This window comes from Gymnoscopelus microlampas, assembly GCF_963454915.1.
Source record: "Gymnoscopelus microlampas genome assembly, chromosome: 9".
NCBI classification, from domain to species: domain Eukaryota; kingdom Metazoa; phylum Chordata; class Actinopteri; order Myctophiformes; family Myctophidae; genus Gymnoscopelus; species Gymnoscopelus microlampas.
In genome coordinates, this window is record NC_139946.1 from 26,702,660 (window position 1) to 26,723,838 (window position 21,179).

General features: G+C 43.5%; 2 protein-coding genes across 2 annotated transcripts in view; both read left to right on the top strand.

The window, feature by feature from the left end:
• oca2 (oculocutaneous albinism II) overlaps nt 1–21,179 on the top strand; it is a 79,359-nt gene that overhangs the window by 40,053 nt on the left and 18,127 nt on the right. The window contains exons 16-21 of the mRNA XM_084067847.1: nt 4,950–5,097; nt 5,413–5,470; nt 5,889–5,997; nt 17,191–17,318; nt 17,981–18,040; nt 19,791–19,895. Of these exons, the coding sequence (XP_083923973.1) occupies nt 4,950–5,097; nt 5,413–5,470; nt 5,889–5,997; nt 17,191–17,318; nt 17,981–18,040; nt 19,791–19,895 (608 nt within the window). The remainder of the gene's footprint in view (nt 1–4,949; nt 5,098–5,412; nt 5,471–5,888; nt 5,998–17,190; nt 17,319–17,980; nt 18,041–19,790; nt 19,896–21,179) is intronic.
• Nucleotides 322–1,064, top strand: LOC311052251 (all trans-polyprenyl-diphosphate synthase PDSS1-like; the record flags this gene model as incomplete). The annotated part of the gene is made up of 1 exon (XM_084067128.1): nt 322–1,064. The coding sequence occupies exon 1, from the start codon at nt 327–329 to the stop codon at nt 1,062–1,064; it is 738 nt and encodes a 245-aa protein (XP_083923254.1). The 5' UTR covers nt 322–326.

A 21,179-nucleotide genomic window follows, 5' to 3' on the forward strand; every position in this document is an offset into this window, starting at 1 on the left:
TATTCAGATCATCTCTCACCAGGCACAAGGCACGGTTGCTGAACCCCACGCCCCAGTTTTTCTGCAAAGATATACATAGTGATACAAAGCTGAAAGATCCCTTCATAATAGCTCAAAAAGACCTAACACACCTGTATGAAGACATCAAAAAGGAATTATTTGTGTCCAGAGAAGAGCTGAGGTCTCTGTGTGACTACTACTTTGATGGGAAAGGCAAGGCTTTTCGACCCACGATAGTTGTCCTGATGGCCAGAGCCCTGAACATCCACAGCAACAGAGATGGAGATCTGCTCCCAGGTCAGCGGTCAATAGCCATGATCTCTGAGATGATCCACACTGCCAGCCTTGTACATGACGATGTCATCGATGGCTCAGACAAACGGCGAGGAAAGAGCACCATCCATGAAGTGTGGGGTGAAAGAAAGGCTATCTTGGCTGGAGATTTCATCCTGGCTGCTGTCTCCATGGCTTTGGCTCGTATAGGAGACACCTCAGTGGTCTCTGCGCTTTCACAGGTCATTGAAGACCTGGTTCGAGGTGAATTCATGCAGCTGGGCTCAAAGGAGAATGAGAACGAGAGATTTAAGCACTACCTCAAGAAAACCTTCAAGAAGACAGCAAGTCTCATCGCAAACAGTTGTAAAGCAGTATCTATTCTGGTGAACTGTGACCCTGAAGTCCATGAAATAGCCTATCAATATGGGAGGAACGTTGGCATTGCGTTTCAGCTGGTTGATGATGTGCTGGACTTCACTTCGTGTGCCAATCAGCTGGGTAAGCCCTCAGCTGCCGACCTCAAGTTGGGATTGGCCACCGGACCCGTCCTGTTTGCTTGTCAGCAGTTTCCTGAACTGCATGCGATGATCATGAGACGGTTCAGTTGTAAAGGAGATGTAGAACGAGCATGGCAGTATGTTCTGCAGAGTGATGGCGTGGAGCAGACTACCTACCTAGCCCAGTGCTACTGCCAAGAGGCCATCAGGAAAATCAAACTTCTCAGGCCATCAGAAGAACGTGATGCCCTCATCAGACTCACAGAGATGGTGCTCACACGCGACAAGTGAAAAGTTGTTGTTCTTGAAAACCTTTCTCCTTAGCTTAGACTTATGTACATACATTTATACCTACATACAGTACATACATACATGCATACTGTGCATACAAACATACATACGTATGTGACTACTGTAAGTATGAGACCACTGAGGTGTGTCATAAAGTAATGAGCCTACATCTGATGAGTTTCCCAATGGGGTAGCACTAAACACTAAACAAACATCCTGTTAATAAGCATTAGTTGATAAGACACTTATTAGTCCTTATAAGAAAGATACTTACTTATTAACCTTATTATTACTATTTATTAATAGGGTTATAAGTGTTAATAATAGCATTGTAAACACCTTTATTTTCATATAAGACCGTTATAAGCATGAATTAATAGCTAATATGGAAAGTCCTCATAAGATGATTATTAACATTATTATGTGTTATTAAAGCTATTTAAGTTTCAATATTAGCATTGTAAACATGTTTGATGTTAGATTATTATGACATTTTTAAGAGCTTACAAGAAACGTATTAACAGTTTATAGACTGCTTAAGAACATTAATAAAAGCCTTGAGTTTCTTAAAGTTAAAGCATTACAAACACATTTATTCAGTCTCACTAACGTACCTATTATGTCATTATATTAACATCAGAACAGTTTATTATGCATATATTGGCAGTTAACTATGGTCTTATTAACAGTTTAATTACGTTTTTTTGCATCTACCAGGACTGAAATGGGAACAAAGCCTTACATCTTTTATAGGCTCTGTGCATAACTGTAGTCCTGGATCTCTGGAAGGTGGTACATGTATACTGTTTCCTGTTCTGGTTCATTTTCCCACATCTTCATTTGATTCGGCTGATTTCATTGGTTCATTTGATTGAGCCAATCATACAAAGATATTACATATATATATCAGAGGTCACGCTAGGATTTTAAACTGCCGGCCCCAACATCTGGCATGATTAAAATTTCTCTGACATGAATAACGGTCATATGTGTGTTTTTATGCATTAATGACGAGCAGGTGCGTAAATGCAGCCTAGCACTTACAGCACTATTTGAACATAACGAGCAATATACTTACTTACTTATGCCTATCGCTCCTTTTCATGGAGCATAGGCCGTTGACTACAGTCCGCCGGAGTCCTCTTTCCTGGGCTTTATTTTCCAGCTGTAACAAGTAATATACACATTTTATATAGCAGGGTCATCTTGCACAAATACATGAATTGCCTACATTACCATTTGCGCACTGAGCGCATTCAGCGTGTGTAATGGTTTCTTAATACTCCATTGCGTTTGAACGTTTTCCTTCAGAATAACAAACAATCAAAGGGTATTGCACAACAATGGGTACGTCAGATTTCATAACGTGGCTCAGCTGACCTGAGGCAATAAATTATAGGCTACTCACAGGTTATACTGTAATAGACAGGCAGTGGATGCCGTCCGTGCTAATATGTCCACTTTTATGATTTAACGTTGTGTTTCACCTCGATGCTAAAGTTGCAGTGTGGATAGCTGTTATGAAGAGTCTTTAGGGATCCATGTTTGTTGGATGTTTCATCCAACAAACGAGAGTGCCCTCTCGTTTGAAAGTGTCTGTGACGTATTCTAACTAATGATACAACTTGTTTTGACTGTTTGACAAAAACACAAGTTTATAACCGGACCGGCACGGCGATCTGGCATTTCTATGCAACAACTTTGCAGCAACAACCACTCTTTTTTTCCGGTCTTACCTTCACAATAAAGTGTCTCCCATTTACCTCCCAATGCAGCGCATTTTACACAGGTTACGTTATTATTAACAGGAAATGGGTTTAACTTAACAGCGTGTGTTTGTGGGAGAGAGGGAGAGAGTGATATTATAATGAACTGCCGTTCTCAACTGGTCAGTATGTCCAGAGAGATTTATATTTTCCGATCTTTGTCATAAAAGATATGGAGTGTGTAACATCAATATGTCGTCATGGCAGGAAGGCAGCAGAGGCTGGCTTTGGGGATGTGGAGCGTCACTTCTCTGGGGGGAAGAGAAGCTTGAGTTGGAGTGCTACAGTTAGATCTGGTGATGCTTACCTCTATGAACTCTTTAGAACTTTCACCTGTCAGCCCCTCCACCGGTTTTGTTCCCTCGCGAGTCTGGCGGCTCCCTTGTAGTCCCCGACAGCCCCAGCTCATCTTAGACAGACCCCTTAACAGCTGATACAATCAGCTGTTGGCCGTGACAAACTGGTAGTAAGAACAGAAATACAGCCTCAACAGTCTGGGCCAAGGCGAAAGAGGCACACTTTTATTTACGATCAAACTTAAGAAGCAACTCTGGAGTATGAGGACATGTCTGGCAGAGTCTCCCTTAAATAACCAGAATTAATAGCCCACAGCGTCCCATTTTTTTATGAAGCAGTTTTCAAATTCAGAGCAGGTGCCTGCCCCCTTCCCACCACCCCCACCCGCCACCTGTGGCGAGTGCTGACCTTTTCCATACCTGCCATCTTCCACTGTCTGTGTCTGCAGTCTAACACCACATACTTCCTGTTGAGTATTTGGGTTCATCATCTTTTCACCCCATTACGGTCCAGCGGTTTGTAGATCGGCTATTTTCACTATTTGTCGTACACCAAAGTATATTATTTGATCAGACACGCCGCCTCCTATATAAGCCCAATCAACTTCAATCTCCATGTTAACCATGTTAAGCTCATGGAAAACACACGTTCCTGCTTGTTGTGACTGCTATTGTCCTTCTAATACGTGAGGAGATTACTTTTTTCTACTTCTTTTTTTATAAAATAAGAAATTAAATTAGATAAAAAAATGAAAAAGTTCAGAGCCCCTTTGGCTTTCACTGTAGCCCTGTGGCCTACTGGCAGTGTACACAAGACATTTGGCGCTGATTGGTCCAGCGGTTTGTGAGATTAGCTCCAGACACAGACAGACGGACCCTTTTCTAGACGGCTCACCTCTGAGGAGCCACGTCATAAAAACTTTAATCCTACTACTGTTCGGTGTAACTAAAGATTGTTTTTTTGTTGTCATATTTGAGACCCCCAAGCCTGTAAGATAATAACAAGCTAATACAGCAGGAACATTTCTATGAAACCGACTACAATATCCCTGCAGGCAAAATGTCGCCTCTCTCCGCCATGCTGAGAAGAGTGCCACCAATTGACACAGAGGAGACTCTGTCCCCAGCTGGTCACCAAACCCTCATTTAAGACAGGAGAGCTTTTGGGAGAAGCGGCGTCACAATGTGCCCTGGGCAGATTGAAGAAAGCCACCGCTGAGCTCCACACAGACTGTTCCAACACAGAGCCCACAGCTCCCCCGTAAATCCTACCCTGTGGAGCCCACCGCCTCTGCATGCCAGCCTCCTTTGCTTCCCCTACAGATGTGTGTGTCTGGGGGGGGCTATGAAATCCCCCGCCACGATTGGTAATTGCATGGGTTCAGCAAACAGGGGCATCCGCTCCCCCTGTGCCAATTAGTTCCTGTTAAGGTCACCTAGCAACACCCCCACCTCCAGCGCATGGCACCCACTGATACCCACACCGGGGTCTTGATTTCGGGAGCCGTATCTCTGCCGTTGCAGCACAGCGCTGGTCAATGCAAACCATCCTTGCCTCCATGGGGGGGGGGGGGGGCACAGCGTATTGACCGCCTACTATGCAACATATTTTCAGCTGGATGGATGGAGCCCTCAGCTCCCAGCTGTTTCCAGCAGACTCATCATGCTGCTGAGAAATAGAACAAAACAGGAAAACAAGCTGAGGGGATGTTGACAGAGATTTGTCACATCGCCGGAGACATTCACCTGTCGTGACCTCAAACAGGTGACAGTCTCTGTGTGTGTGTGTGTTTGTGTGTGTGTGTGTGTGTGACTCCTGTCAGAACTCAAGCATGAGATCCTGGTCTGGAGGCAGACAGCCCAGCGCATTAACCCTGCCAGCCGTGAGGAAACAGCCGTCAAATGTCTCCTGATGCAAAAAGTATTCAACCTGGAGAATCTGCTCCGCAAAATGATGAGGACCTTTCAAAGGTAAAACGGAAAGCTGAAGGACTGATTTACGTTTCATTTTAGGATTTTTTTTTGTTGCTCACATTTGCCAGTTTGCAAGGGTGGTAAGGTCTGCCATACTGTGCAACATCAACATAAAAACAATAACAATATAAAGCTAGGATAATAAGATAAGAAAAAGCCTGAAGAATTTCTATAGCAGCAACATCAACATAACAATAACAAATGTGTTCATCCAAACTTTTATTATACTAATACTATAACCAGTATTGTTTCTGAAGGCTTGGGGAAAGTCCTAAAAAACATTCCTTCAGCTCTCTTCACAATGTTTTACAGGGAAATTTCTCAAGAGGATAAGAATTGGGAGCAAAACATTCAAGAACTTCAAAAAAAGGTAGTGGCAATTATCTTTCATCCATCACTGTCTTTACACATGTCCACTTCTGTGTGACTATGGTTTGCATTTATGTTAAGTAATGTGCCCCCCAGGGGGCACCAGGTAGGCAGAAGAAAAACTAAAGATTTTTTTTTTTTTTTTAAACACATTCAACCTGCCGTCCCTATTTTGGGCACGTTAGTTTTGTAAAAATGATTTTCAAATTGTTTCATAAATAGTGAAAATAGCAGACTGTGACGCTATTTTCTTTCTTTCTTTTTTTTAAGACATTTCGCAATGGGGGGCCGCAGCCAGAGGCTATGGTTATTTTGCGATCCTTTGCATGGAAAAAGTTTTTGGAACAGCTGCAATATGGTCATTGTATTTTCTTCCTATTCAGAAAACTAAAACAAAACTATGTTTCTCTCATCCACAGCACAGAATAACTGACACAATCCTCTTGGTCAAGTGTGTTTCCGTCTTGGCCGTTGTCATCTTCATGTTCTTCCTCAACTCCTTCCTTCCCAGCATCCACCTGGATCTTGGTAAGCAAGCGCATCCATCTCATTAGAGCAGGGGGAAAACCTCTACAAATAAGAATCATTGCATTGTTTTCACAGGCCACGCTGAATAGTTATAGGTTATTTGGTGTAATAATTGTAAGGCATCATTTCCTCTTCCTTCCATTTGAAATGAGCTCTAATAATGGGCTGGACAGGCCAAACGCAACCAGCAAATTACATGGATGTGGTACTGTGCTCGCATCAAATCTATTTACAGTATGTGCTGTAATTACAAAACTGTACTGCTCCGCTATCAACTGGTACCCCCCCCCCCGAAACAAGCACGCAGAAAAGGTTCAGTGAACAGGTGAATGTAGAGAGTGTTGTAGTACTGTCAGGAAGCTGATACTGTGGTTGGAAAAGAAAAAAACTATGCTGCAATTATCGCAGCAATAATATCTATTGTTCTATTTTCATCATTCCACAGACGCTGAGAGGACGCTGGCGCTGCTTGTTCGCCGATTCTCCGTCTATCTATCTAAGCTAATTTAAAATGTCTCTTTCCCATAGCCCTGTCCCTAATTAAATAAAATTAGCCTAATGTATTTGATTAGTGTTGTTCACCTACCTGTTACCGGTGCTACTTGCAGTGCTACCTCCAGCTGACAACAACCCAGGAAAACACTGCATCTGGATCCGTATTTTTGTACCATCACAGTCGGATCTGTGTGTCCCCACTACCGTTGAGAGGTGATCCGTCCATCGATCCACCGGACAATCCAACTCCTTCACTGCCGCTGAGAGGCATCCCCCAGGCAGCCTTCCCGCTGTTCTCGGTGCGGTTAGCCTCTGTTGCTACGACCGCTGCCTACTCAGTTTGCACTCTTCCAGGGCCAACCGACGCAAGTTTGTTGTTCTCACAGAGAACTCCATTTCCTCCCTCTCTGTGGTCTAGCCACCGTCCAGCTGTGACGTCACACAATCACAACAACAAACTACATGTACAAACTCGCCTGGACGGGCGGGGCGGTGGAATTGCTGTCATCCACCTTCTTAACATCAAAACAACCATAATTCCCATTCAGGCCCCCATCATTCAAATCCCTTACCTTCAAACTGTCCGGCCCCAAACCCCTGGTCATCGCAGTCATTTATCGAGTCCCTAAGTCCAGCCCCTCCTTTCTCTCCGACCTGTCAGGATTCCTCACACACCTCTGTGCCATATCCCCATCTGATACTTACACTTCTTGGTGACTTCAACCTCCACGTTGACTCTTCTGTCTGCACAACTGCATCTGAATTCCTGGAAATCCTGACATTGTTCAACTTCACTCAACACATCGATTTCCCCACCCACGATAAAGGCCATACCCTAGACCTAATCTGCTCCACCGGCACCAATATCAGCCATATATCCACCACCAACCTCGCCACCATCTCTGATTATTTGGCCATTTCTTTCCATATTGACACTCCCACCCACCATGAGAAGCTAAAACGTACCATAAACTTTCACAACCTCAAGTTCATCAACCCTTCTTCTCTCTCCGCATCGCTCTCTGATGCCATCTCCGCCTCCTCTTTCACACAGACTTATTCTCCCACCAAACTGGTTAACATCTTCAACACCTCACTCTCCTCTTGCCTTGACTAGCTGACTAGCTGACTAGCTCGCGCTCGCACCCGTCCAAACCCGATCTGTCACCTTTACACGGATGAACTTCAATCTCAAGTCCAAGATGGCTGTCAGCTGGAAAGGCTCGTCAGGAAGACCGGTCTCACCATTCATACAGACATAATACAAGCAACACATGCAGCTCTATAAAGGCACCATCAACTCCACCCGCACTTCCCACTTCTCTGGAATCATCACTCATCACAAAGACTCCCCCAACAACTACCAGCCCGTCTCAAACCTCCCATTTCTGTAAAAAAAAATCTGGAACGAATTGTCGCAACCAAAATCACTGAATACCTGGAAACAAATTACCTTTCAATCCGTATTCCTTACCAAATATTGCACAGACACTGCCCTCATCAAAGTAACAAATGACCTCCTGCTATCCTCTGACACCAGCTCACTCAACATCCTCATCCTCCTTGACCTCAGTGCTGCTTTGACTCATACCATACACCATTCCATACTCATCTCACGCCTCAAATCCACCCTTGGAATCACTGACACCGCCCTCTCCTGGTTCAAATCATACCTCACTGACAGACATCATTTCATCTCCATGAACACATCCACCGCCAAGAACGTAGTCCTACGGTCCGTTAAATCCAACTGTTAAGCGCCGAGACCGTAGTGCTACGGTCCGGGTGCTTTTTCCTTTTTTTCGATTTTTTTTTTTTTTCCAATTTTCTAGGGGGACCATTTTCAGTGTAACACCACCGGAAGTCGACCGGAAGTGTGATCCCGTTTTTTGTTTCCCGTCGGCCTCCATTCTAAGGCGCACACTAAAACCCTTTGTTTATCCTGTGTAGTTTTTTCTCCTCGCATTTCCCATGTTAACATGACACGTGGTCTGGACTAATAGACGCAGGGACATGTGCACGTTGTTTACAAACAGTCCATCGCGCATTCTAAAGGATTTTAACGGGGCCTATGGTGACCTGAAAAAAACAAAAAACAACAATAAAACATTGGCACTGGTGAGTACATTATGAGATTAGCCCTTGGCGGTGGATGTGTTAACTGCCAATCACTCATCACTCCTGTCACCCACAGCGTCCCCCAAGGCCCAGTAATTGGCCCTCTGCTCTTCATCCTGTCTCCGTTTTCACTGTTATGCGGATGATAAACATCTCTACCTCCCTCCACAACCATCACTGCCTCCACCCACTCCACCCTCCTGGACCTCCTGGACACCCTCAGGACAAATAAGCGAACCTGGGGTGACAGGTCCTTCTCGGTGGCCGCCCCCTCACTGTGGAACTCACTCCCAGCTCACATCAGAGCTGCTCCCACCCTCACCACGTTTAAAACCACACTCAAAACCCACCTTTTCAGACTCGCAATCCCTACATAAAATCCCCACCCCCTTTGTTTACCTTTCTTTTATAGTTTTTTGCCATACCCAGAGGGTCGGCCTACATGAGGCTTTGTCTGTCCCTCTTTTGTCCCTCTTTTGTCCCTCTTTTCCTCTGAGGCTTTGTCTGTCCCTGCGAAGTCCGGCCATTCAGATTTCAACCACTAGGGGTCTGGCAGTACCAGGTCTCCTGGTTCTAGTTTTTTAACTAGTTCTTCCTAATAAAGTAGTTTTAATCTTGTTTCTGTAATGGGACTTTGAGTACCTAGAAAAGCGCTATATAAATGGTATGTATTATTATTATTATTAATATCTACTCGAATGGGAGCTTTTGACATTCAGATATCCTTTCAGAGAAAACGAGACTCAACACATGATTTTTTTTAACAACAGCACTTTCATTTGCAACTTGTGATGCGTGTGCCAGCTGGTGTTCGTAAACACGTCCTTGAGGGACGGAGAGCTTGACTGCCATTACATCTGTGTTGCTGGCCCGTTAAGGCTTGCACTGAAAACGGCTGATCTACAAGCCCACAACGCGTCGCAGCGTGACATGTTGTAAGCTTGGAAATCTGTTGTGTGTGACACCGGTGCGCAACTAAGGATAAATCTGGCTTATTTATGGAGGAGTTTTGAATCTCGACATTTGGCCAAGTGTTGTTGTGTGTGTGTGCGTGCGTGCGTGCGTGTGTGCGTGCGTGCACGCGCGCGCATGGACACTGGCTGACCTTAACAGCAACCCATTAAACCTTACAGTATCAAGCCTCAGATGAAGATGGCTGTCTTTCGTACAAACAGGCCTCTCACCGTCACAGACACGCTCAATTAATTATAAGCACCGCTCACCTACAGTATGCCTCGCTATGACATTTCCTAAATGGAAATGACCCGCAGCGCCATGTGTTCACTCCCTGCAGTGGGTCCGTCCTAAACACGGCTCTCATTAATGCATGCGGGTCGCAGTCAGGTTGGGCCAGCGCATGTGTCCGATATTCATTCATACAGACGGTGTTTCTCCAAACTAAGTAAGTAGTAAGCCTTGCCGAGCAATGAGGCCCATAGGGCAGGAGCCTATCTCCTGTTACTGTAGCGTGAGGCAGCTTGATGTACAAGTACACCCCCTGGACATGATGCTAGTATGTCGCAGAGACTCACCCCCAATTCAACCCTTGATGCTGAGTGCCAAGCAGGGAGGCATTGGGTCCCAAAGAGTCTTTGTATAACCCGGCCAGGGATCGAACCCCGACCTCCCAATCTCAGGGTGGACACTCTAACTGCAAGGCCACTGACACTGAGCTGGTTTGTTTCTCCAAACTGAGCATCATCATTAAGGTGGCATGGCAACATTCACATTGACGTGCCTTTGTTGTTCAAGATCACAGGAATAATAAATAAATTGTGTGTTTCAGGGGCTTTGATTAGTTTTGAATGTTGAGTTTAAGCCGAGGGTAGGACAAGGGGATGATTGAAAGCCTGTTCAGCAGATGTATCGCCAGCGTTGTCCCGACTTCCCTTTTGTTATCCGTTTGAGTGGGTTGTCTTACTCCACAATCTTTATGCTTGCTAAAGCACCCCACATTTTATCTTTGGGCTTTGCCACGTGCTCTGATACTATGCTCCACGCTTGAAGCACCTCAAAAACAAACACACAGACTGTAGATAAACAATCGAGATGGAGCTTAGGGTTCACGGCATATTTCTTATCTAGCGACAGTGTTGTGCTGTCTGTGTATGATAAATGAGCTCAGACTTCCCTAGAAGCTCCTTTTTAATTGGAGAGATCTTTAGCTTTACTGTCTGCTTCCCGTTTAGCTCCATGTTTAGGGGCCTGCCTCTGGGGATATACTGTATATCGAAGCAGTGAGGAAATCAAAAGTTTGCTCCTGTATTTTTTTGTCACCTACATCTGAATGAATCTGAATGAATTGTGCAACTTTGCAGAGCTTATTATAATTTTGTCTGGGGGGTTTTACTCCATTGGTATCTGGGTTGTGTGATAATGGAGCTACTCATTATGCACAATACAACCAAATATTGAACATACTTTAACTATTTAAGCTGATATATACTAACTTGTAGCTCACAACAACATGTTGTGACGCATTGTGAGCTTGTAGATCTGCTATTCTAATTTATTTGTATTTTTTACAGTTTTCACCTACAATGACATGCACAAAATAGGGAAGCCAGGTTGAATGTGGTTAAGACTCCATTAATCTAACACTGTGGATTTAATGATGCTTATCTGGGGTCAGGGTCGTGGCACCAACAAGGCGAGCCGAGTATCTCCTCCTGGGGGGATGCCAGGGCACTCACTGTGCCCTCGTATCCTGCCCAGCTGATTCAGCATTGGCCCAGCTGGTTCAAGTATGAGTTGCTGACTCAACTGGGCTATGCAATGTTGGTGGAATGGCCTCCTGATGGCATGGCCTCCTCAGTTGGCCCCAGGTTCTGAGTCAAACATGCTGTATATAGCTTGGTGTATTAAGAAGAAAACACTGAGTGAGAGATGGGAGTCCAAGTGGTGAAGGGATAAAGTTTCTGACCACCACCCTAGAGACTGAGGTTCGAAGTCTGTAGGCGAGGGTGACTGTCTCTGCAGTAGTGATACCTACAGGTTGGTCAGGGCCACGTTTCTTTTTACCTAGTAGTGACGCCTACAGGTGGGTAGGCGTTTCTTTTGACCTAGATTTAGAGTAGACAATAATTTAGAAAATAAAATTGAGTTAATTTAGTCTTTATGCCAAATACTTGAATTCCTCCCACATGCTTGCCACTGCTATTATTATACCCTACTGGCTCACCTGCCAGTGAGGAGCCCCCACCGGGAGGGCGTAGTGCCTCTGTACTACTCCTCCTGTTCAACATTACAGGTGCCACCCCTGCCCGTAGGAGTAGGGGCAGTGACAAAGACCCCCTCCCCGGCCGGCTGCCCTCCCCCGAACACGATCAATCGTGTTCGTATAGACGCTCTACAAGTGGGTTGCACCGTGGTAGATTCGAACCTCTATACTCAGCTGTGATGGGCAGGTACTTTACCCCTGTACCACCCGAGTGCCCCAAAAAAAAAAGAGTTCCTACACATGCATTATGCCCTCCTCGTGAGACTCCTCACCACGAAAGATAAAGAGAGAGAGAACTTTCACAATGTTGTTTCAAATATCTCTGCACTTCCAGCAGAGTAGCAATTCAGCATTTCTAACCTTGAATTATTTGAAGTGTATTTTGAGCATGCTGTCTTCATTACCACACACAGCAGCCATCAGGCAAACAAATAAAGACAGCACAGTTGCTTGTGTACAATGAATATATTCAACAGTGTAATAAGTCCAATGAAGAAATCATAAGCCTCAGTAATGGGTTCAGTTCCTTAGAGAAAACTGAAGCAGTCCTTTAAAGAACTGGTATTTATTTCAATAATAGACCATGTTTTACAGTTCAACCTTATGGACATGGCTATTATTTAAAGTTCCAGCTGTAGTTCGTTAAACGCCAACGCAGCCCATATTTCTCAGTTTTATCTCAACAATTTCAACCTCATGGCTTGTTTCATGAGAGTTTGGATTGTTTTAACTGAATATTAATACTTGAGAGTTAATCATTATATATTGAGTGTTAATTTAACTCAGAGCAGGGTTCGATTTGCAAAAAGATTTTCTTAACCACTTGAGCCCTGTGTATATACTTCTTTGTATAGCAAAAATAGCGGAGTTGTGATATAATGTGGTGGTTTTTTTTTAAAAGGGAAAAAAAGACAAATTAAATCATCAAAAGTTTTGACCAAAATATGCAAGGGTTAATATGATTAACATACATGTTTAATGAAGTTGTTAAATTGGGGTATTATCAAACATTAAATATCAAATATATGAGACCCAAAAGGAAACTAGACGCGTCGCAATTCCGGGGAAATTGCAGAGTGTGGTTGCGCCGACGCCGGTCGCGGGTCGCGGCCGCCGGGACTCGAGGAATACGCCGGGAGGAATAACGTCGGAGGCTGCGCCAATTACATTGTGTCGTCACTCCTGAGATCGCTTGCGTTTCATTTTGAGAGGATTGATCCCCCCAAAAATCATGTTTTTGCATCGAACGGTTACATTTTGCGCATTTGTGGCGCCCCCTATGGGTCAAAGTGGAAATGCTTTTGGGGATTTGTTGATTAAACCACCCTCGACATGTGATTCAAATCTGGGATCGATTGGACGTTTCGTTCGTGATTTTTGGCATTCTTTGTAAAACGGGCCCCTCCCGCTAACTTTGGAAGCCAATTACGGACGAACGGTAAGGACTATCAATATGCCGTTTGGATATATTCATCGCATGGGTCCATAGATCACGTGTACCGATTTGTGTGAGATTTGGAAAAAAATTGAAGGAAAAGGAGCAAAAAGTGTGTTTTGAAGAAAATTCAAAATGGCGGAAAATCTATCCTGACGCAAATGGGCGTAGCCTATATGGGAAGATGCGTCGTGACCCAAGGAATCCAGGGAAAAAGAAATTTTGATTTTACGACCTACGGTTCAAGAGTTATAGGCCAAAAGGTAAAGGGGGCTGTTATAGCGCCACCATGTGGCCGACTGGTGTGATTATTTTCTTAATAATTTTTCAAAAAACTATTAACCTCCCCTCCAAATCTTGTAACTGTAGCCCTTACGGTTTCCGAGAAAAAAATACTTGAATGGGAGTTTTTGCAATTCCCATTAAAGTGGATGGGGAAATTTAATGCAGAAATAAATCAATATCAAAAAATCTATCCTGACGCAAATGGGCGTGGGCTATATGGGGAGATGCGTAGTGACCCAAGGAATCCAGGTGAAAAGAAATTTTGATTTTCGGACCTACGGTTCAAGAGTTACAGGCCAAAACGTAAAGGGGGCTGTTATAGCGCCACCATGAGGCCGAATGGTGTGATATTTTTTTCAATAATTTGGGACTTAATTATGAATTATCCCTCCAAATCTGGTAACTCTAGCTCTTACGGTTTCTGAGAAAAAAATACTTGAATTTGAGTTTTTTCACTTTTCCATTAAAGTGGATGGGTGAATTTAATGCACTAATAAATCAATATCAATTAAACTATTTAACCAATCTCTTAGCAAAATACAAGCGCACGATTCCCGATTTAGATGGTCATTTTGATATATGGCACAACATTAGGGGATAAAAACTGTGGGAGGAGATGTGGTTCGAAATATTGTTTATCTTGAAGTGGAATAAAGTGTATAGAGTACTATAGTCTGGTTGCCCTGTTAGGGCAACCACACTAATTAAACTAGAAAAAGTGCTCCTCGGAGCACAGGTCTCCGCCAGGTCAGGTAGGCTATTGTGGCCTCCTGGTGGCGCTATAATAGGCCAACGTGAAAAGGTTGCCATTTCTTCTTAGGCCTTGCACGACGATCGGACACTGACTGCATTCATGATTTGAGGCATTTTGTTAAAAACATGTTTCGCTAAATTAGACCTGTTGGTGGCGCTATAACAGGCCAATGTTAAAAGGGTGGCATTTGTTCCTCAACATAGTGTGAATGTGCGTGCAAAGTTTGAGCGCAATTGGACGGTGCGTTCATGATTTGCGGAATTTTGTTCAAAACAAGCCAATAATGCAAACTTTAGATGTTAATCTTAGCCAATCAGTATGGCATATGAAAAATCAAACACATCCGTCGTGATCACATGACTATAGAGATCATGTGTACCGATTTGTGTGAAATTTGGATAACATTGGAAGGAGTAGTATAAAATAATGTGTTTTACATAAGTCGGCCTGCTGGTGGCACTATAAAAGGAAGATGTGAAAAATGCAGGGCAAAGGTTTTTCCTTGACCTCTAGGGAGTGTGCATACAAAGTTTTACACAGATCGGTGCAATTATAGGTAAAAACACGAACCGGCCTGTTAATAGCGCCACCATGAGGCTGATTTAAAAATGTTCAAATGGTAGTTCTTCCTCGGCCTAATGGGAATGTGTGTGCAAAATTTCACGGATATTGCATGCTGTGTTCATGATTTGAGGCATTTTGTTCAAAACGGAGCACTCCTGCAAACTTTGGAAGACATTTTTAGCCAATCAGGATGGAATATGAGAAATCTGAAAGACCTGTTTCGTTGAATGACTACAGAGATACTGTATACCGATTTGCGTGATTTTTGGACAAAATCTGTAGGAGTGCTGTCAAAAAATATGTTTTGCACAAATCGGCCTCCTGGTGGCGCTATGAAAGGCCCATGAGAAAAATTTGGGGCAAAGGTTCTGAATTGGCATCCAGGGAGTGTGTGTGCAGTTTCGCTACGATCAAGACAACGGTGCCGGAGATTAGCTGGTCACAGACGGACGGACACACGGACACACACACGGACGGACACACGGACGGACGGACGGGGTGGAAAACATACTCTCTCGCCATGCCTTTCGGCCTGGCGGAGACAATTATATATCCCCACCAGTGATAAAAGAGTGATGAGAGGGGGATATCAAAAGCCTTCCCATCCCCCATTTGAGACCAATCACAGCCCCATTAACTTCACATTTAAGTCAAATATTTCAAAAAGTATAACACATATTTGAAAGATTGTTGGCGCTGATCGATCCAGCGGTTTGCGAGATTGCAAGATAGCCAGTGACATTTGGATTTGTTATGATTATCAGCAAATGATTGCTAAGGTAAATGGAAGCCTTTAGATAACACAAAGGTCAGTCAGTCAGTGATGGTGTGAGTGGGAGTCCAAGAGCGTAGAGAGGTAGGTACTCAATTTGAGCAAAAGGCTTGGAAGCCATTGTACTGTATTTACGGTACACTTTTCCATATGATAGTGTTGTTGCTGTGAAAATAGCCGATCTACAAGCTCACAACGTGTCACATTGTGAGTTTGTAGATCTGCTATATAATGTAATGTAATGACATGCCCCAATTAAATAGAGATACCAGGTTGAAATATGAGGCTTAGTTATCACAATTTATAACTTTTATAACTTCATCAAGTTATGTGTGTTATCCTGTAAAAGTTTAGCAGCAGGAAACAGATGTGCAAAGAAGCATTGGCAGCATCTGTGCTGTTCGCAACGCGTAGAAAAGGGTCACGGTGTCTTTTTACAGAATAATTGCAATGGAATGAAATTTAAGCGCAGGACAGATGGAACTCCTTTACAATGATTTAATGAACACATTTTGAAAATATTTTTAGCCTCCAAAGTATTAATATGGGCTACAAGTTGTTTGTGATAGTTATTTTAATTTTATTTCTCATACCACTTTTAACCTGGCGTTCCTATTTTAGGCATGTCATTATAGAAAAAAACATCTGTCCTGTATTAAAATTGGCTTAAGGGAGGACCGGCCGGCCGGCGGGCGCACCTCTGACATCACGCTTATGTCACCATGACTCAGCCATAACCATATAAGGAGTTCCCAATGCGGCTACGATCATACAGTATATGGAGTGTGTTGTGCTGTATAACCTCAATGTGTCATCATGGCATCAGGCGCAAACAAATCCGTCAGCTCCATAATATGGGCCCAAAAGGGGGCATGCCCATATATGGGCATAAACTAATGACACCAGGAATCTCTATATATGGGCAGAAAAGGGACAAGGACCGACAGATTACTGGATAAGGGCCCTGGCCAAATGTCCCCTTTAAAGTAGAACAATGACATCACACCGTTCCATTCTTGACTTCACAAAACAGAACAAAGTATAAGCAAATGCAGCATCAACAGTTTGCACAACTAGGACATACCTGATGAAGTGAAAGTGAAATTCACAAAGATCATAAAAGTTTGTAAATCTATGCAATGTAGTGAATATCTTAGTTACCCCAACGTTGTTCTTATGAAGTACTTTTGTACTTACGTATGTGAAGTATTTATAAGATATTTCTTTACACTTGGCCAAAGGATACGTAAAGCACACTAGCAGCCAGTTTGTCAATGTTATGTTATCAAACTGCACATAGTAACCAACTATAGAAGATAGCTAATGATCGAAAATGGAGTCCATTTTATAATTAGACTCTGCGTCTTTCCTTTGCTGGTTGGTCGAACGGACGGGGAGTCTGTCTGTCCAACAGTTTCGAGTGCAAACCAAAAGCTGGTAACAGTTTATCATGAATTATTTGTGGGTGATTGTTTCCTCTCAACCTGGTAAAGCTACAGCTGTTGTCTGGTTCTAGAACTACTCCTGTAATTGTCTTGTTCTGTCTTCAGGTTGGATCGCTATCCTGGGGGCTCTGTGGCTTCTGGTCCTGGCTGACATCCAGGACTTTGAGATCATTTTACACCGGGTGGAGTGGGCCACGTTACTGTTCTTCGCTGCCCTCTTCGTTTTGATGGAGGTACTTAACACACGCCTGGGGACCACCACTTATCCAGTTACCATGTGACATGGACTAAGTGGACACAGAGATCTTTTTCAAAGCATTTGCTGACTTGATGGAGCTCTTACTGTAGGAGCCAAAAAAAAAGCTGAACCTGAACTCAAGTTCTGACCAGGGCTGCCTCTGGCAAGCACACTCCCTAGAGACAGAAGAACAACAGTAACTATGCTTACGTATTGACAGTATTGTATAGTGCTATGAATTATAGTCAGCAAGCTTAGAATATGTGAATTAATTATTGTTTATCTCCTCACCCATGAGCCTCCGAGTGAAAGGATAAAAGGAAAGAATAAGATGTCAGCAGAATAACTGCTTGGGTAGCTTTTTTTGTTTGCTTGTTTTTCCTTTTCAGACTCTTTGTTTTGTTTTGCGAGGCTTCCAGTCACACACAAACACAACCCTTAACCCTTGGAGGGACGTTTAGTGCTAGCCCAAGCTAAACTGTTTGCACCAATGCAGGAAATGGCATATTGCCAGCGTGTCCCGGAAGGAACGCGTTTCTTTGTTCCCTAACTCAAACCTGCTTTAATCCTTATAATATATGTAATCCATCTATAACAGTCTCTCTTGAAGAATGTTTTTTTGCACAGTCAGTTGTACTCTCTCTTTGTTTTTTACAGGCTTTAGCCCAGCTGCAGCTTATTGACTACATCGGAGTCCAGACAGCGCTACTGATAAAAGTGAGTTCTCTGTTGCTTTGTTGTTTTTCTTCAGTCATCAGTCTAAACAATCATCTCACAGATCCAACACAACGCGCTTGCACACAGGTCTATTATTCTGTAAAGGCCTTCAATTATTTCAGTTTGATTTCTGCGAGGGGTTGATGGAGTGCTGGGCTCTGCCCACACTGAATGCATTGAGCCCATAAGCCTGATTTATACTTTGTAGCTTATCGGTGTCCCATGCCGAGAATAGCCGATCGACAAGCTCACAGCGCTTTGCATTGCAACGCGGTGTGAGCTTGTAGATCGGCTATTCTCGGCGCAGGACACCATCGCGCAACAAACTATAAATCTGGGTTTTACACATCCCTGTGTGGCGTGGATCGTGCAGGCATGGCGTCTCTTAGTGGCAAAATTGCCTGCGTGATAGGCACATCAACTCACATTTAGACTGTGGACCTTTTTACCTCAGATAATTCCACATGACAGGTGGCCCCGCCGCTCTGGTGTCCAACTTGCCCACTGTCCTCCAAAATGTGAATAATAGCAGACAATGGACCACATACTAGATAAGGCCATTGCCTCCCTCCCCTGGAGAGTTTTAGAGGAAGAGAGAGAGAGGACGGTGAGGGTGGATAGATTGGGGTTTATATCTACCTTTATCCTCGCCTGTGAGGTCATAGCTCTTTGAACCCGGGCAAGTGTGCTGAACATATGCTGAAGGAAAAGAATGTAAGACTCCAACAACTTGACACTATATGTGTGTGGTGTCATAGGAATTGCTTCTGTCTTGTGTTTTCCAGCAGAGCCAAGGGACAGGGCCGTACCCACACATTAAACAAAGTAAACATTCATTTTGTTTAGGCAACCCCCCCCCCCCACACACACACACACACACACAGAAAGGCCAATCAATTAAAATAGTAAACAGTACACACAACTTTTACAATAGTACTGTAGGATTCGTTTCGTATATTTTTCTACATTTAATAAAGTAAGATGGATTATTTTAAATTGTGGGTGCAGTACAGGTGAGGTTAGTGCCTACTGTTACTGTCTTTCTACTTCCAGCTGTAGCCTAGCCAGGTGTTTACTGTACAGCTGCATGATGAAACAAAATAAACAAAATTGAAGAGAAAATGTAGAGAAAAAGGTATAAGCTACGAGCATATTGGTATATTAAACCACAACAGCAACGATACGTTATCTTTCTGTGTAAATAAAATTAACTGACTCAGTTGCTAACCCAGCCTGTATTTACTCATTATAGGTTTTTTTAATTGTACTTTTATCGTACAGTTTATATGGTTGTATTGATGTTCTTTGTTCGGATCTGCTACATTAGTTTGTTTTAATATGTATATGTGTTTAAATAAATAATTGTATCCCTTAAGATATTTCTATTGGAGACAAACTTTGCAGTCTGGAGCTTCGGCAGTGGTTTTGACCTGAAGAGAGGGCCCCATATACTGTGTAGACCTTTTGTTTAGGGCCCCCAAAAACCAAGGGCCGGCACTGCCAAGATATGATAGGCTACCACCATGGGCTGTTACTGTATATGTTTATACAGCGTCATTCTCTCAACCGCTGCTCTCCGACACATGGTTCACAGCCGAAACTATAAACTTAATTGGTCTGTTAGATTTGAAGCGGTGACCGGGCGAGTGGGCTACTGTAGAGCCTGTTCACATACTGTAGCCTGCTATCTGGGTGTAGCGATGAAAGGTTCAGTGACACGTCACCCTTTTTTTTATCTGCCCTCTCTCAGGCGGTGCCCGAAGACCAGCGCCTGGCCATAGCTATTATCCTGGTGATGTGGGTGTCTGCCCTGGCGTCTTCTCTCATTGATAACATCCCCTTCACTACAACCATGGTAAGAGGCAGACCACTGATGTAGAACACACGCCTTTTATACTGGGTTGCGCATCGTGTCACACAACGCAAATGGCTGATCTACAAGCTCATAATGCATCGCACTGTGGCGCATTGTGATCTTGTAGCTTGTTAAAAAACTTTGTTTTAACTTACAAGCTTTCTAAAGTTTTGTAGAAATGTGCTTTTGGCAATAACTGAGTGGGTTACACAACATTAACATGCTTTTCTTATTTGTAAAAAATAGCCTTTATATCACGTGAACACACACACACACACACACTCACTCACTCACTCACTCACTCACTCACTCACTCACTCACTCACTCACTCACTCACTCACTCACTCACTCACTCACTCACTCACTCACTCACTCACTCACTCACTCTCTCTCTCTCACTCTCACACTCTCACACTCTCACACTCTCTTACTCTCTCTCTCTCCAGCCAACTTTTAACACTCTGGATCAACCTTATCCCTCCGCAAGAGTGAAAGTAGGGCAAGGCTCTGCCCAGCCAAAAACTGGATCATGTTCAGTAACCTGCACATGTTGTTACATGAATTTCAACCTTTAAAAATAGCGTGTCCATTATCCGCCTTTTAAAATCTGGAAATGAAATAAGGTGTTCCAGTTTGAGTTTTGCCTGCAAATCATTCCTTAATACAATTTATTTTCAAAATGAAGGAGATATTTTCCCTCGAAGACATAGACAGGACACCCTTTTCAAAGGAATCGTTAAACATATTCAGCAGAGGGTCAAATAATATATTCAGGAACTTTCTCCAAAACTCACTATTTAGCCCATCTGGCCCAGGTGCTTTCCCAGACTGTAGCCGCTTAATAGCCTCAAGCACCTCTTTCCTATATATAGGAGCATCCAGAGTAGATTTCTGATTATCTGACAAGCTGGGGAGATTAAAGGAGGAGAAAAAGATGTCCTTTTACTGTAGGGCATCATCATGTAACTTCCATTTATATATATTTTCACAGAACCTTTTAAATGTGTCATAAATTGTTGCAGTGTCACAATATTGCTACCAAGACTATCGTTACTATAGTTTGAGAGTCAGTATATCCCTGCTTCATCAACATGTCCGTAAAGTTTTTGTTGGAAAATAAATCATACAATTCAAACTATGCCTTTTCCCCCAAAACATAGAGGCATATATTATATATTTATTGATAGTTTTCAGTGAAGATGGACAGGAAAGAGGGAGAGAGAGACGGGGAGAGACACGCAGCAAAGGTCGCCGGAAACGGGACTCAAAGCCGCGACGTGCCG